This window comes from Amblyraja radiata, chromosome 2 (assembly GCF_010909765.2).
Source record: "Amblyraja radiata isolate CabotCenter1 chromosome 2, sAmbRad1.1.pri, whole genome shotgun sequence".
Lineage (NCBI taxonomy): Eukaryota > Metazoa > Chordata > Chondrichthyes > Rajiformes > Rajidae > Amblyraja > Amblyraja radiata.
The window spans coordinates 25,146,252-25,162,887 of NC_045957.1; the positions used below are offsets into that span (position 1 = coordinate 25,146,252).

General features: G+C 40.1%; 1 protein-coding gene across 4 annotated transcripts in view; it reads left to right on the top strand.

Annotated features, from left to right (window-relative positions):
• Window positions 1-16,636, top strand: part of obscn (obscurin, cytoskeletal calmodulin and titin-interacting RhoGEF) — a 435,173-nt gene that overhangs the window by 240,735 nt on the left and 177,802 nt on the right. For all 4 annotated transcript variants that reach the window (XM_033043588.1, XM_033043597.1, XM_033043606.1 and 1 more), the window contains 5 exons: window positions 885-1,157; window positions 4,415-4,681; window positions 10,230-10,505; window positions 12,549-12,806; window positions 16,349-16,615. In XM_033043588.1, the coding sequence (XP_032899479.1) occupies window positions 885-1,157; window positions 4,415-4,681; window positions 10,230-10,505; window positions 12,549-12,806; window positions 16,349-16,615 (1,341 nt within the window). The remainder of the gene's footprint in view (window positions 1-884; window positions 1,158-4,414; window positions 4,682-10,229; window positions 10,506-12,548; window positions 12,807-16,348; window positions 16,616-16,636) is intronic.

The window sequence follows — 16,636 nt, forward strand, 5'->3', positions numbered from 1 at the left end:
AGCGGAGACCTGACTCGGCCTCAGAGCTGTGGCGACGGCAGCAGCGGCAGCGGAGACCCGACTTGGCCCCGGAGCTGTGGCGGAGGCAGCGGCAGCGGAGACCCGACTCGGTCTCAGAGCTGTGGCGGCAGCAGCAGCGGAGACCCGACTCGGCCCTGGAACCGTGGCGGCGGCAGCAGTGGCAGCGGCAGCGGAGACCCGACTCGGCCCCGTAGCTGTGGCGGAGGCAGCAGCAGCAGAGACCCGACTCGGCCTCAGAGCTGTGGTGGCGGCAGCGGCAACGGAGACCCGACTCGGCCCCGGAACCGTGGCGGCGGCAGCGGAGACCTGGCTCGGCCCTGGAGCTGTGGTGGAGGCAGCGACCACCCACGGAGTTTGAACCGGCCCGTTCGCGGAGCACGGTTGAGCCGCGGGATTTACCATCACCCGGTGGGGTCACAACATCTGGAGCCTGGATCGCCTCGGCGCAGAGGGAAAACAAAGAGGGAAGAGACAGAGACTTTAAGATTTTACCTTCGATCACAGTGAGGAGGTGTTTGGTGAACTCACTGTGATGGATGTTAAATTTGTGTTGATTGTGTGTTTTTGTCATTTTTTATTATATGTATGACTGCAGGGAAACAAAATTTCGTTCAGACCGAAAGATCTGAATGACAATAAAGGAATCTAATCTAATATAATCTAATATAATCTAAGATTTATGTTGTTGAAAATGGGTTCAAGGGTTAGGAGGGACTCAAAAGGAAAGATCAAAAAACAGCGAAAAACTCATGAATGGCAATAAAAAACCATGAAGTGGAAAAATGACATCTGTACTTGCCAGATGGGGAGAGGGAAAGAAAAATGTATTCTGTAAATTATAATTTTGTGTTCTTTTTGTACAGTATCGGAAGTAAAAATTATTGAAGGCCTGAAGAATGTAACAGTATTTGCCAATGAAAATGCTGTGTTTGAATGCAAAGTTCATCCTGAAAGTTTTTCGGATGTACAGTGGTTGTTGGGTGACACTCCTTTGCAGCATAATGAAATGAATGAAATATCTGTTAAACATGGAAATATTCACGCTTTGAAACTGAAGAGTGTTACTCAGGAGGACAGTGGTACAGTTGTCATTAAAGTTGGAAAACACAGTTCCTCTGCAGAACTTCTGGTTAAGGGTAAGAAAAAAGAACAGTACAAACTTCACCAGAGTCTATTAGAAAATTAGTCTTGACTGCAGATCTCAGTTACATGTTATCTATTGTTTGGATCTGCAGGTGCTTATTGGTTTACAATTTGGGTAGTGATATGTGCACACACTTTCAATATGAGTTATTTTGTGTGTATGGAAGTCTCACATGTAAAAACATATTGCAATATCAGTTAATGTGCTGCAACATTTACATCCCAGCACTACTAAATTGTAACTCGCACAACTAGTAGATACTGAGGGAAGCAAAGGAGCGATTGCTGGTGCCTTGACAGTATCCTCCTTAGCCAAAGGCGAGATCCCAGAAGAATGGAAAATAACTAGTGTTGTTCATTCATTCAAGAGGGGCAACAAGAAACCCCAGAGATGAAAAGACAGAAGTTGTGAGACTAAATTAATTTGTAATTTTGTAATTTACAAGTTTTGTAAGGTTACCGGATACTGGGATTCTAAGTTAAATGCCCTAATGTGTAGGAAGTAGATTAAAAAATGGGATAATATAGAACTAGTATGAGCAGGTGATCGATGGTAAGCATGGGCTTGGTGGCCGAAGGGTGTATGCTACATCTCTAAAGAAGGTCTTTAAAAAACTCTTTGAATCACTTCCTTCTGGAAGGCGACTCCGGACTGTCAAAGCTGCCACAGCCAGACAACTTTTTTCCACGAGTAGTAGCTCTGCTCAATAACCAAAAATCTGTAGCCTCCTTTTGCTCTGGTATTTTATTTAATTCATATGTTTAATTGATAATATTTTATTATTAATGTTTAATGTTTTATTTGTCATTCCTAACTGTCACTGTATGTCATGTTGTCACTTGCGGGTGGAGCACCAAGGCAAATTACTTGTATGTGAATACCTGGCCAATAAACTTATTCATATTCATACGAAAAACAGTTTGGATAGCCAGTCCAATTAGAGGAGGGACCATATTGGATCTGATATTGAAAAATGAGAATGGTCAGATAACTGGTGATTCGGTTATAAAGCATTTTTGGAATAGTGATCATAACTCCTTAACTTTAAGATAGTTATGCATGAAGGTAAGTCTGGACCTTGGGGAAAATGCAAAATTGTGGTAGGAAAAATTACAATATTATACAGGAACTAGGAAGAGTAAATTGAGAGTTATTGTTATTGGGTTGGTCCATGTGAGAATTGTTGAACGAACAATTGATCAGAGTTCAGGACTGGCATATACCAGTAAGAAGTATGGCAAGGTAAAAGAACCATGGATGATGAGAGAGGTTGTCATGTCATAAGTCCTCCTTTCTTTCAAAACACCCTACCATATTAGTATATCCCTCACTGATCTCATTATCCTCACATCCTTCTCCTCGGTGAATATCAATGCAAAGTACATGTGTAGTACCTCACCCACATCTTCTTACCCCAAGCCTCAATTCTCTTCTTTATCCTGAGTGGTCAAAGCTTCTCCTTGGTTTGCCACTTGTTTTTAATGTATGTGTACAAAGCCTTAGGGTCCTATTTAATTGATTGTGCCAATGACATTTCATGGTGCCATGCTAACTCCCTGCTTGAACACTTTCCTGCTTGTTTTTAATATTCCTTAAAGACCCAGTCTGATTTCATCTTCCATGTTCTTTTTGACTACATTTACAGGGATGTAATGCTGAGGCTCTATAATGTGCTGGTCAAGACGCAATTAGTGTATTATGAGCAATTTTGGGCATCATATCTGAGGATGTGCTGGCTCTGGAGAGGGTCCAGAGGAGGTTTACAAGAATGATCCCAGGAATGAGTGGGTTAACATATGATGAGCGTTTGACGGCACTGGGCCTGTACTCTTGGAGTTTAGAAGGATGAGGGGGTACCTCATTGATACTTACCGAATAGTGAAAGGCTTGGATAGAGTGGATGTGGAGAGGATGTTTCCACTAGTGGGAGAACTAGAGGTCTCCCGTGTGCCCCGCCCCCGCCCCGCCCCGCCCCGCCCGCATTGGAGAAAGGGACCCAATGAGTCCCACTTGGTCTAGTATCTTTATAAAGCCTTGGTTAAGCCACAATTAAAATATTCATAGCCAAGGGTGGTGGTGGATGCTGATACGATATGACAGTTGCATTTACGAGACATTTGGATGGGCAGAGGGAATATAGGGAATGGAGAGATGTTGGTCACATGTAGGCAGAAGAGTTAAGTTCAATTTTGCATCACATCTGCCACAGACATCTTGGGCTAATGGCTTGTCCCTGTGCATTTCTGTTGTGTGTTCTGTTCAGGAACAGTTTCTGCCTTGCTGTTATCAGGCAACTGAACGGTCCTCTCATTAGCTAGAGTGCAGTCCTGACCTCCCATCTACCTCGTTGGAGTATTTTAACTATCTTCAATTAGACATTATCAGACTTTAATGTTATATAAGTACCCTTTATCTGTGCACTGTGGATGACTTGATTGTATTCATGTATAGTCTTTTCTTTGACTGGATGGCACTCAAACAAATGCTTTTCACCTGTACCTTGGTATGCATGACAATAATAAACTAAACTAGACTAAATCTTCTTTGTGCAGCACAACGGTAAAGCAGGGTCAAACTTTGTCCTTAATAGATTATCACTCAGATTGTGCTGCAATTTATCAACCACCTGCCATCTAGAAAAGTGCACTACAATTGATGCTATTTACGGGGAGGTTGTTAATTTGCAGCACAATCTGAATGATAATCCATTAATGTAAAAAATGGCAGTAAGATTTCCTAACTTGCTGCTCAAGGAACAACAGTTCTTTGGGTAATTAACTATCCATTTTTTACTAATTTAATTTCACTAAAACTGTTGCCCTTCCAAGGGCCATTACTCAAGCAGATTTTTTTAACCTCAAGTAACTTGTCTGCATGACAAGTGGGCAACCTCAACAATGTCTGCATGATTGAGAAGATAGAAGTGTTGCCGAAGTGCTGCTTCCTGTGCACAAATACCCTCAACAATATGGCAACAGTACAACTCACTCCAGAAAATGTACAATCCATTTTGGAGCTCTGTGCACTCAGAAGCTCAAATATTCTGCATTGACATCCTAATTTCTTACTTGATAATTCTGCTATATGTAGCTCATATTGAGAAATCTCATATTTGAACTTTATGATATATATCTATTTAAAACGTCAATGTTTTGCATGCTTTATACAAATATATCCCACTGCAGAATCATAGTTTGATTTATTGATTAGTTTTAATTTATCTAATTATCTGTTATTTTTGAAATGTAGTTGCACCCGTGCATTTTATAAAGAAACTGCAAAGCCAGGAGGGTGATGAAGGTAGTGTAATATCACTGCGCTGTGAACTGAGTAAAGCTGATGCATCAGTCACGTGGAAAAAAGGATTCCAAAAACTTACCCAGAGTGCCAAATATCAACTATTACAAGATGGTTTTGTTGTTGAATTATTGATCCACAATCTAACGCCTGAAGATGCTGGTGAATATACTTGTGATTCTGGTGATGACCAGACAAAAGCCAAACTATCTGTGAAAGGTATTTGCCCACAGTTTACTATAATTCTAGCTGGCATAATTCCTTATGAATATTGATTTTTAAACCACTATTGTTTTTGCAGGAAGAGAAAAAAATGTTTGGGTCAACACTCACTTAGCCTCAGCTATAGCCTCTGAATAAAAGGATATACCTTTAAGAAGGAGATGAGGAGGAGTTTCTTTAGTCACAGGGTGATGAGTCTGTGGAATTCATTGCCACAGACAGCCGTGGAGGCCAAGTCAGTGGATATTTTTAAGGTGGAGATTGACAGATTCTTGATTAGTAGGGGTTTTGGGGAGAAGGCTGGAGAATGGGGTTGAGAGGGAAAGATAGATCAGCCATGATTGAATGGCAGAGTAGACGATGAGCCAAATGGCTTACTTCTGCTCCTAGAACTTATGAACATAAACCCAAGCCTTCAATACCTACCTCTACAGTGTCTTGCCAAACATCAATATCATTGTCTTCATGTACTTAACTCGCAGGTTCTATTTCTAAGCCTTCCACCTTTGAATGTTGCTCTCTTTTTTTTGATCCTCCTTAAAGTCATCACTTAGTTTCGGTTGGTGGCAAAGATTTAAGGATTTATAGACATATGAACAACAGTAATTTGCATGGCTACAACAAGATGAGATTGTACAGGGCCTCAGACTATCTTGTTCATGCTGTTCCATCAACCTGTGGCTTGCGATTCAAGTGCTCATATAGATACTTCTTGTATGTTGTAAGAGCCACAACCTCTTCAAGCATCTGTAGGGTAAAAAAATTTTTCCTTGGAATCCTCCAAATTTCTATCCCTTATTTTAAATCTCTGTACTCTGGTTTTAGACACCAATGCAATAGCAAATGTTTCTTACTATCTAACCTATCTATGCTCATAATTTTGTATATCTATTTCTGTCTGGTCCTCCAACAGCCTCCTCAAAAAAAAAACAAACCCAGCTTATCCAGTCGCTACTCGTAACTGAAAAGCTCCATTCCAGCAACATCGTAATGAATATCCTCTGCAACCTCCGCCTTATGTTGTACAGTGTAGCAAGACGGTACTTTATGGTGATTGAAATTATGGAGAAGGATCAAGTAAATGCGCAGACCAATAGTGTGGAAGGCAGGGACAAAACCTATCATTTTGTTAGGAGAGGAGAGTGGGTGCAAAGAGTGGAAAATGGATCATTCATAATGGAGAACTTTGGCAGTTATGGTGTTGGGAAAACCACAGTTGGGGGAAAGTGAAGATGATTTAGTAGCTTTGGTATGGAAGACTTCATCTTCAGAATAGATTTAGTGAAGCTGAGGAAATTAGGGTCATGGAGTCATGGATGGGAAGAAGCAGTAATTCAAATAGCCATTTGAATCCGTAGTTTGTAATAGATATTAATCAGTGACCTAGCCTCCGAGGTGGAGTTGGAGAATTCAAGAGAGGGAAGACTAAGATGAGTCATGCCAAAGTGAGAGCCAGGTTAAACCTGGCAGCAGAGATGATAAATTGTTCGAATTCCATACAAGAGCAGGAAGAAGATATATTAAATCAACAATTTTTCTGGTAAAAGATTTGAGGGAAGTGCTCTGAGTATAATTGAAGCAAATACCCAAATAGATTTCCACAGTAATACCTTTGATTTGGAGAAAGTAAATGGAATTAAAGGACCAATTTAATATCTTACTTTCTATATATATGGTGAAGCTCTTACTGTCAATTTAAAAAAATCTTACTATCATCTGAAATAATATTTAATGTTGTAAAGCATTAACGTTAATGTTGTAAAGCATCTTGTAAAACAATTTCATTGTTCTGTCTCATATCAATCAATCAATCAATCAAAGACTTTATTGTCATTCAAAAATACACCAACAAATGCAAATCTGAACAAAATTTTGTTGCATCTTGCTCACCGTGCAACATAAAATAACAAAAGGATAAAATAGATAAAAAGATAAAATAGATAATAGTGGCAGCACATTATATGGAAGTCAGGAGTCTGATGGCTCGGGGGAGGAAGTTGTTGCAGAACCTGGCCGTTCTGCTCCTTATACTGCAATACCTTTTGCCCGAGGGCAGCAGAGGGAACAGTCCATGATGGAGATGTGTGAGGTCTTTTATAATGCTGTTGGCCTTGGACAAGCAACGTTTGCAAGCAATGTCCCGGATTGAAGGAAGAGAAGTCCCGATGATTTTTTCAGCCGTCCTCACCACTCTCTGCACGGACTTCCAGTCGAAGGCTTTTCAGTCCCCAGTGATATGACAAATAAACACTCTTGACGCCTGGTAAATGAAAAGCAAAATTGGATCTGCAGTTTTTTACTTTTCCATTTCTATCATAGTCTAGTCTATCATAGTCTAGTTTCTCCTTTTCCTTCTTTTCCTAGTGTCTATGAGTTTCCCCATATTTCTGGCCTATCATTAATTTTTGCAAACTTTTCGACAATTTTATGGCAATTTTAACCTTGTTAAGCATGGATGGATCTTCCTTTCAAATTCTTTATTTCTCAATAGAATGCATCTTTGTTGCGAATTATAAAATACAGGGTCTGAAGAAGGGTTTCGGCCCGAAACATTGCCTATTTCCTTTGCTCCATAGATACTGCCGCATCCGCTGAGTTGCTCCAGCACTTTTGTTACCTTCGATTTTCCAGCATCTGCAGTTCCTTCTTGAACATTTTGTCTACCGCTGCTTATCTTTGTCTTATCTTTTAATCTATTATCCCAGTCTTCTTTAGCCAACTGCCTTGTAGTTGGCTTTATTTAATTTTATTTACGTTCACAAATTATAGCAGTAGAATTAGGTCATTCGGCCCATCGAGTCTACTCCGCCATTCAATCAAGGCTGATCTCTGCCTCCTAATCCCATTTTCCTCCCTTCTCCCCATAACCCTTCACACCCTTTCTAATCAAGAATTTGTCTATCTCTGCCTTAAAAATATCCACTGACTTGGCCTCCACAGCCCTCTGTGGCAATGAGTTCCACAGATTAACTACCCTCTGACTATGGATAGTTATGGATGTGACACACCATAGGAAAAGTGGAAAATAATGAATAATTTACCACATCTCTTGGGATGTCAAACATTTATAGAAGACTCCAGACTCTCACAACCCTCTTGATTATACTTCGTCCTATGCCATCCTGTGAGAACTTAATTTCAATGTTCTGTCCTCATTTTATAACTTTTGTTAAAATTCTTCATCTCCATCTGCCCCCATTGTGCTATTGAGTAGCTTACCTTGTCACCAGCATTGATCCAAAGCAGTCTGGACTGCACTCTATTAGAGATCTTCCTTTATCCAATCTATCCTTCCTCCACCTTCTCTGCAACCAACTAGATTGCTCATTTGCTCAGTTCTGGTAAAGGGACTACAATTGAAATATTAACTCTTTTTTTTCCATGGATATTGCTTGACCTGATTATTTCCAAAATTTTATTTTTTTATTTTTAGTAACCAGAAGCATCTCACCATGGCAGTTTTACATTATCCACAATTATTGCAGTGTGTTCATTACAAGCCCAATTATTTATTTATTTATTTGTCATGCAGTACATCCATGATATGGGACCTGTTGACTCTATCAATCTGATTCTACCAAAATTTATTCTACATTACTTATTTCTCACTATTGTATTAACAGAGTAATCAATTTCCCTTTTCTTTCTGCTTATCCTTACAATTCTATTCCAACCAAAAATAGAAATTCAAAAAATTGTAAAAGACATTGAGAGTCAAGTGTGTTCATTGCATATGTCCTGATACAGAACAATTAAATTCTTACTTGCAGTAGCATAACATATATGTAAACAGAGTACCCTGTATACACCATAGCAAACAAAAAGCTTCAGTATGTGTGTGTGTGTGTATACCATTACTAAAACTCTAATCTTGTTTGTGCCTATATTTGTTTGTACCTATAACGGCACACGATAGCACTACAATGTTTGGCCCACCTTACTTGCCATTGTCCTGTGATGTACTGTAGCAAGTTTTGTTCAGATTGGTGTTATATTTTACAAATTATTGACATTTTAAATTTTACAAAAAACGCTTTACAAAACCACTTTTCCATTTGCCCTGCCTGTCAGCTTTGTTCAACGTCACAATGAGATCACGAATATCTTTTTTTTTTAATCGCCATTTTCATTGATATTGATTTCATTCCAAAGAAAAACCCCTTTTAATCAAATTCATCCGTTTTTATTAACAGCTAACATTGTCCTTAGGTTATTTTAAAGAAAAACCATAATTCGAGTATTTCATTAAAAAACCCCCCTCTGTTTTCATTGTGGAGAGATGGGATAGGGGGGAGGTGAGGATTTGGGGAGCAGGGGAATAGAGGGAGAGTTGGGGGGTAGGACGTGAGCGGGAGGAGAAAGTGAGGGAGGTGAGGTGGGAGAGTGAGGAAGGAGGGGGATGGAGGGAGAGGAGGGGGGAGTGGTGGAAGAAGGGATTGGGGTTAGAGGGAGAGGAGGGCAGTGTGGGAGGTGAGGAGGGAGAGGGGGCTGGGATATAGAGGAGTGGGGGAAGAGGGGATAGAGGGAGAGGAGGGGGTAGGGAAGGGAGAGGGGTTATGGAGGGTGGGAAGGAGTGACTGACAGTAGGGGAAAGGAGAGAGGGAGAGATGAGGTGGGGGGGGGGAGGAGGAGAGGGGAAGAAGAGGGAGGGTGAAGAGGAGGGGGAGGGAATGCTGGGGATGAGGGGGAATGGAGGAAGACAAGGATAGGAAGAGGGATGGCGAGGTAATGGAGGAGCAAAGGGGGGAAGAGAAAGGAGGGGAGGGAGGGGTTGAGTGGAGGAAGCAGAGGGTTAGTGGAGGGTGGTGAGAGGGAGGATAATGGAGGAGGGGAATAAAGGACTGAAGAGGGAGAGTGAGATGCGTTCACATTGATCTTATATTTTACATATATACATAAACAAACAAACAATAGTAGTGTAAAGACAAAAATATGTCCCCAAGTCTATGTAGTTCGGAGCTTATTTGGAGGTTGTAGTGCTTAATAGCCTGATGGTTATTGGGATGAGCCTGCTCCTGAACCTGGATGCTACAGTTTTCAGGAGGCAGCGACTATTGCAGATCACTTTGATGGTGGAGAGGTCGGTACCTGTGATGGACTGGGCAGTGTTCACTACTTTTTGCAATCTTTTTCATTCCTGAGCATTTGAGTTGCCGAACCAGGCCCATGATGCAAGCAGTCAATATGCTCTCTACTGTACAGCGGTTGAAGTTCAAGAGAGTATTCATTGACATACTAAATCTCCTCAATATTCTGAGAGACATTGAAGGGATTTCTTTATGATTGCATCAATATGCTGGGTCCAGGACAGGTCTTCAGAGATATGCATGTAAGGAGCAAGGTTGCTGTTTTGGCACCATTCGATCAGTCGATTGATTACCCTCCTATACTCTGACTCATCGTCATCTTTAATTCGCCCAATAATGGATTAGAAGATATTTTAACAAGTTTTATATTTTATTACTTGTAGGAACTTAGGTAACCTTTGTGCTTTATGTCTGCTGATCTTAACTCAAAGCATTGCTCCTATGAACTTTTTTTACAGAACACGTAAAAATTATTCGTGGACTTGAAGATATCACAATAATCACACAAAATGATGTGAGATTTGAATGTGAGGTCTCTCAAGAAGATACTAAAAATGCACAGTGGTGGTTAAATGGAAAGCTTCTTCAAAATATTGAATACTGTGAAATTAAAACTCATGATAAGATACACACTTTGACAATGAAAAATGTCACACCAGATCATTCTGGAACTGTTACGTTCAAAGTTGGCCCTGAAAGTTCAACAGCCAAGCTGCTAGTGCAAAAGCCTAAAGGTATTTTCCACACATATTGTACTTTCAATGATTATCATTCAAGGAAATGCTCCTAACAAACATTTCAGTGCATGGTGTAAGGTAGTGGATTTGGTTTGTCAACAATTTCACCAAAAGCCAGCTATTAAACTTGCAACTTTTATGTAAAAATGTTAGTGATGAAACAGCCATTCCTGAATTTCACTTCCTAAAAGTATAAAAACCTAAATATTGTATCAAATAACATTGTTCTTTTAAGTGTTATGGGATGTTCCAGGATGACACTGTACTGATGAATAGTTTAAGATGAAATCTTGCCAGATTATAAAAATAAACAGGTCACTTACGCGAAAATCTATGTTACCATTGCTTTTTTCAGGCATTCATGACATCATTCCATATATACACTTCCTCCGGTACTAACAAAAATTGGATATCAAATCTCCGCACAACATTCAATCGTGAAATACTCTCAATAGAACTACAATTGTCTCACAATTTTTTACATATGTTGCATTTCTCACTATTTTAAGAGACATGGCGTTGATATCAGTAGACCTGATTGAGCAATTCCGTGCCCCCCTCCCATCCCAGTATGCACACAATTCTCCCAACATCTCCCAACCCCTTGCCATCCTGCACTATTCCCCACCTTTGCATGGTCATCTCCCATCCCCGAGTTGCCTGCTTCCCTTTAATCCCCCATCTTTTGCCTCACGATGACTCCTTCCAGCCTTATCCCTCCCTCTGCCTATACATTTCACTCCTTCTCTTCTCCCCTATCAGAATCATTTTGCTTCTTTTTCACCTCTAGCATTTGTCACTTACTCTACCATCTGTCAATCAAAGCCATTTTACCTATATCTACCTGTCACATGCCAAACTTTGCCCCACCTCCATATCTCTTTTCCAGCTTTTCTCTGACCTCTCCAATCAGTCTGAAGAAGGACCCTGACCTAAAAAATCCTTCCACAGATGCTGCTTAACCCACTGAGTTCCTCCGGCACTGTGTGTTTTGCTCAAGATGATGTTGACTCTCAACTTCCTCCTCGTAAGATAATTTTCAACCAGTGCAGGAGATCTGTTGTGTTTTCTAATCCTGTCATATATCCTTGCCTCAGGGAGACATCCAGGTTCTGTATTGTGAAGAAATGAATGTATCTACTTAGATTTCACCTGGGAGACGAGGGTTACCTTCTACTTCTGTGGCTGACCCACACCAGTGTGCTCTGCAATCACCTTGTCCCACGTCGATACATCAAGAGCCACATATAGCTGGCTAGTAGAGGAAAGTGCTTAAGATCTCCTGAAGAAGAGTTTTTGTTTCCTGCATCGATCTGGAGATACTCGCAGAACATTCTGCGTTCAGTGCTGGCAATTCCACATGCAGTATCAGAAGAAGAGCAGTGTTATTGAAATAGTTTGAAAATCTACGGCAAGCAATGCTTCCACTTTACCTAATCTACCATTCATGTCCCAAATCTACATCAGTCAAACAGAACTTTTCTTTCATAAATCCAAGCTAACTTTGCTCAGTCCTATTACTTTTCTCTAATTGTCCTTTGTATTTGCATCCTTCATTATAGATTCCGATATTTTCCATACCAAAAGATTTTCTTTTTCCTTTCTTAAAGCTCAGTCACATTTGCTACTCTTCAGTCTTTTTTCCACTCAGGATATTATCAGCTTTTATGTAGAAATAAGGAACTGCACATGTTGGTTTACAAAATAAGGCACATAGTGCTGGAGTAACTCAATGGGTCAGGCAGCATCTCTGGAGAACATAGATAGGTGACATTCGGGTTAGGAGGCTAGCGGCTGAAGAAGGGCACCGACCGAAACGTCACATATCCATGTTTTCCAGAGATGCTGCCCGACCTGTTGAGTTACTTCAGACCTTTGTGTCTTATTATGTGCCTTTGTTTGAAACAAGAATGTGTGGCATGTGATGCATTATATACGCATAACAAAATCTGGATGAATCAGTTGGTATTTTCCAGGAATGTAATTCTTCACAAATGCAAATATCTATTACTTATCGTGGTCCTTTTGTTTAATTTCTAGTTGTTTTCAAACAAAAGCTCCAGGACATACAAGCAAAGGAAGAAAGTACAGTTTTTCTTCATTGTGAACTTTCTGAATGTGAAGTGCCTGTAACATGGAAGAAAGGCTCAGTAACAATCATACCTAGTAGGAAATATGAAGTGAGGCAACAAGGCCCGATGGCTGACTTGGTGATTTCTGACCTAACGTTGGAGGATGCTGGAGAATATACATGTGAATCTGGAGATCAGCAGACGAGTGCTTCCCTCAGAGTGGAAGGTAGAATAGATAACATTCTTCATGTAATTTTAGTATAACAAAATTCTGTTATCTGTTCATTAATTTCTTATTTCCTTATGTGCTTCCATCATTGTGCAGTTCTCAGTTCACTTATCTGGGGAGGCTTTATGCTTTTCATTGAGGGAGTGTAGTGGAGGTTCATCAAACTGATTCCTGGGATGGGGCTGTTGTTAAGAAGATTGGAAAAAATAGAGAATATCTAACTGAAATGTATAAATTCTGACAAGGCTGTAAGACATAATGTCTCACGTGTGGCGACAGATGGCACAATGGGCTAAGTGTTCGGCTGACAACCGGAAGGTAGCTGGTTCGAATCCCGCTTGGAGTGCATACTGTCGTTGTGTCCTTGGGCAAGACACTTCACCCACCTTTGCCTGTGTGTGTCCTTGGGCAAGACACTTCACCCACCGTTGCCTGTGTGTGTGGATGTAATTATGTGAAGCACTTTGGGGTCAATGCAAGTTGACTAAAAATGTGCTATATAAATTTAAAAAAACAAACAAAACAAACAAACGTGTTGATTATTTGGCTGAGAAGACCAATAGTTAGGACTGAAATGTAGAGGCATTCTTGTCAGAGTTTGGTAAACTTGTAGAATTCACTACCACAGAAGGCTTTGGAGACCAAGTTACTGAATATATTTAAGAAATAAATAGGATTTTCTGTACACAAAAATAATTAAAGGGCATGGCGAGAGCACAGGAATGTGGTATTGAGATGGAGGTTTTGCTTTCATGTTTTATTATTTATTTTAGAACTGAATTCATTTTTAAATTTTTATTCTTTCGCAGCTCATCAAATACTTTTCATATGTAGTGAGGGTTTCTGTGCCTATTGCCCTTTCAGGAAAAGGTTTGAGATCCCTGAACCACTCTGAGTGAATTATTTAAGAAGGAACTGCAGATGCTGGAAAATCGAAGGTACACAAAAATGCTGGAGAAACTCAGCGGGTGCAGCAGCATCTATGGAGCGAATGGAGCATCTATGGGTCTGAAGAAGGGTTTCGGCCCGAAACGTTGTCTATCTCCTTCGCTCCATAGATGCTGCTGCACCCGCTGAGTTTCTCCAGCATTTTTGTGTACCCACTCTTGAGTGAAAATGTATTTCCCCATTTCCTTTCTCCACCTTCTACCAATTACTTTAAATCAGTGCCCCTTTTATTTTTACAACTTTGCTAAAGGAAACAGATCTTTCTGTTTCAATCTATGCAAGCCTTTTACAATTTTATACATTCCAAAGGAGTCTCCCTTTAGCCTCCTCTTTTCCAACAGTCTTGTCAAACCTACGTGTTTTTAAACTCCTGATAAGATCCATTTAAATCTGTGTACCCTTTCCAGTTTCATTCAATCTTTCCTGTAATGTAGTGATCAGAATTGTACATAGTGCTCAAGCTGTGGGCTGACAATTGTTTATACATTTCCTCTTTAACCTCTCTGCTTTTAAATTCATTACCTCCGTTCATGCACAGAAAAGTCCCATATGAATTATTTGAACTATTCTGCTGCATTTAAAGGCTGTGGTTTTGCAATCCAGGTTCTATTCATTACTCCACGCCACTCATTATCCTGCCATTGTATATTCCCTCATTGTGCCTTCCTAAATGATTTATCTTACAATTCTGGATTAAATTTCATGCCACTTTTCTGTCCATCTGACAAGACATATGCATCTTCCATCAGTCTAAATCTTTCCTCCTACTGTCAACTATACATTTGTTTTTTTTATCATCTGCACATTTCTTTATTATGCACCTCACATTTCAATCTAAATCATTAAGATATTCTACACAAAGTAAGTGAGCGTTTAGAACCTCATTAATAACAACCTTACAGTCATAAAAACACCTACAGTGCCCTCCATAATGTTAGGGACAAAGACCCATCATTTATTTATTTGCCTCTGTACTCCACAATTTGAGATTTGTAATATAAAAAAATCACATGTGGTTAAAGTGCACATTGTCAGATTTTAATAAAGGCCATTTTTATACATTTTGGTTTACCATCTAGAAATTACAGCAGTGTTTATACATAGTCCCCCCATTTCAGGGCACCATAATGTTTGGGATGCAGCAATGTCTTGTAAATGAAAATAGTCTTGTTTGATATTTTGTTGCATATCCTTTGCATGCAATGACTGCTTGAAGTCTGCGATTCATGGACATCACCAGTTGCTGGGTGTCTTCTCTGGTGATGCTCTGCCAGGCCTGTATTGCAGCCATCTTTAGCATATGCTTGCTTTGGGGGCAAGTCCCCTTCAGTTTTCTCTTCACCATATAAAAGGCATGCTCAATTGGGTTCAGATCGGGTGATTGACTTGGCCACTCAAGAATAGACCTTTTTTAGCTTTGAAAAACTCCTTTGTTGCAGTATGTTTGGGATCATTGTCTTGCTGCTAAATGCGTTTTGAGGAATTTGTTTGAACTCGAGCAGATAGGATGTGTCTATACACTTCAGAATACAATATGCTACTACCATCAGCAGTTGTATCATCAATGAAGATAAGTGAGCCAGTACCTTCAGCAGCCATACATGCCCATGCCATAACACACCCACGCTGTGTTTCACAGATGAGGTGGTATGCTTTGGATCTTTGGGCAGTTCCTGCTCTCCTCCATACTTTGCTCTGCCATCACTCTGATATAAGTTAATCATCGTCTCATCTGTCCTCAAGACATTTTTTCCAGAACTGTGGTTGCTCTTTTAAGTACTTCTTGGCAAACTGTAACCTGGCCATCCTATTTTTGCAGCAAACCAATGGTTTGCATCTTGCAGTGTAGCCTCTGTATTTCTGTTCATAAAGTCTTCTCCAAACAGTGGTCATTGACAAATCCACACCTGATTCCTGAAGAGTGTTTCTGATCTGTCGGACAGGTGTTTGGGGATTTTTCTTTATTATAGAGAGAATTCTTCTGCAGTCATCAGCTGTGAAGGTCTTCCTTGGTCTGCCAGTCCCTTTGCAAATCGTAAGCTCACCAGTACTCTCTTTCTTCTTAATGACGTTCCAAACAGTTGATTTTGGTAAGCCTAATGTTTGGCTGATGTCTCTAACAGTGTTATTCTTGTTTCTCAGTCTCATAATGGCTTCTTTGACTTTCATTGGCACAACTTTGGTCCTCATGTTGATAAACAATAAAATTTCCAAAGGTGATGGAAAGACTGGAGGAAAGACTAGGTGCTGAGAGCTCTCTTATACCTGCATTAAGGAGGCATTTAAACACCTGAGCAAGTACAAACACCTGTGAAGCCATGTGTCCCTATGGTGTCCTGAAATGGGGGGACTATTCATAAACACAGCTGTAATTTCTACATGGTGAAACCAAAATGTATAAAAATATATTCATGTAATTTTCATGTAAAATGGAGAAAAGTACAGTGGAAAGTTAATGTTGTTTTAGGTTGTTATTATTGTGTTACCAGGGAAGAAAATACTAATTGAATATTTGGATTTGTCCATATCTGGATGAACTGTAATAAATACATGCCATAATGGTAATTATATTTTTATATTAATGTATACAGCTTTACCTGCCTATTTCAAACAAGAGCTACAGAATATGGAAGCAATTGAAGGACACACAGTCACTCTCCACTGTGAACTTTCTAAGCCCAGTGATCCAGTGGAATGGAAAAAGAGACTTGCTGTGGTTCATCCAAGTGACAAGTATGAAATGAGGCAAATTGGTGTCAACGTTGAGATGTTAATCCACAATGTGAAACCAGGGGATGCTGGCAAATATACTTGTTATTCTGGGAATCATCAGACAACAGCGTCCTTAAATGTTACAGGTGATAACACAACTACTTAAA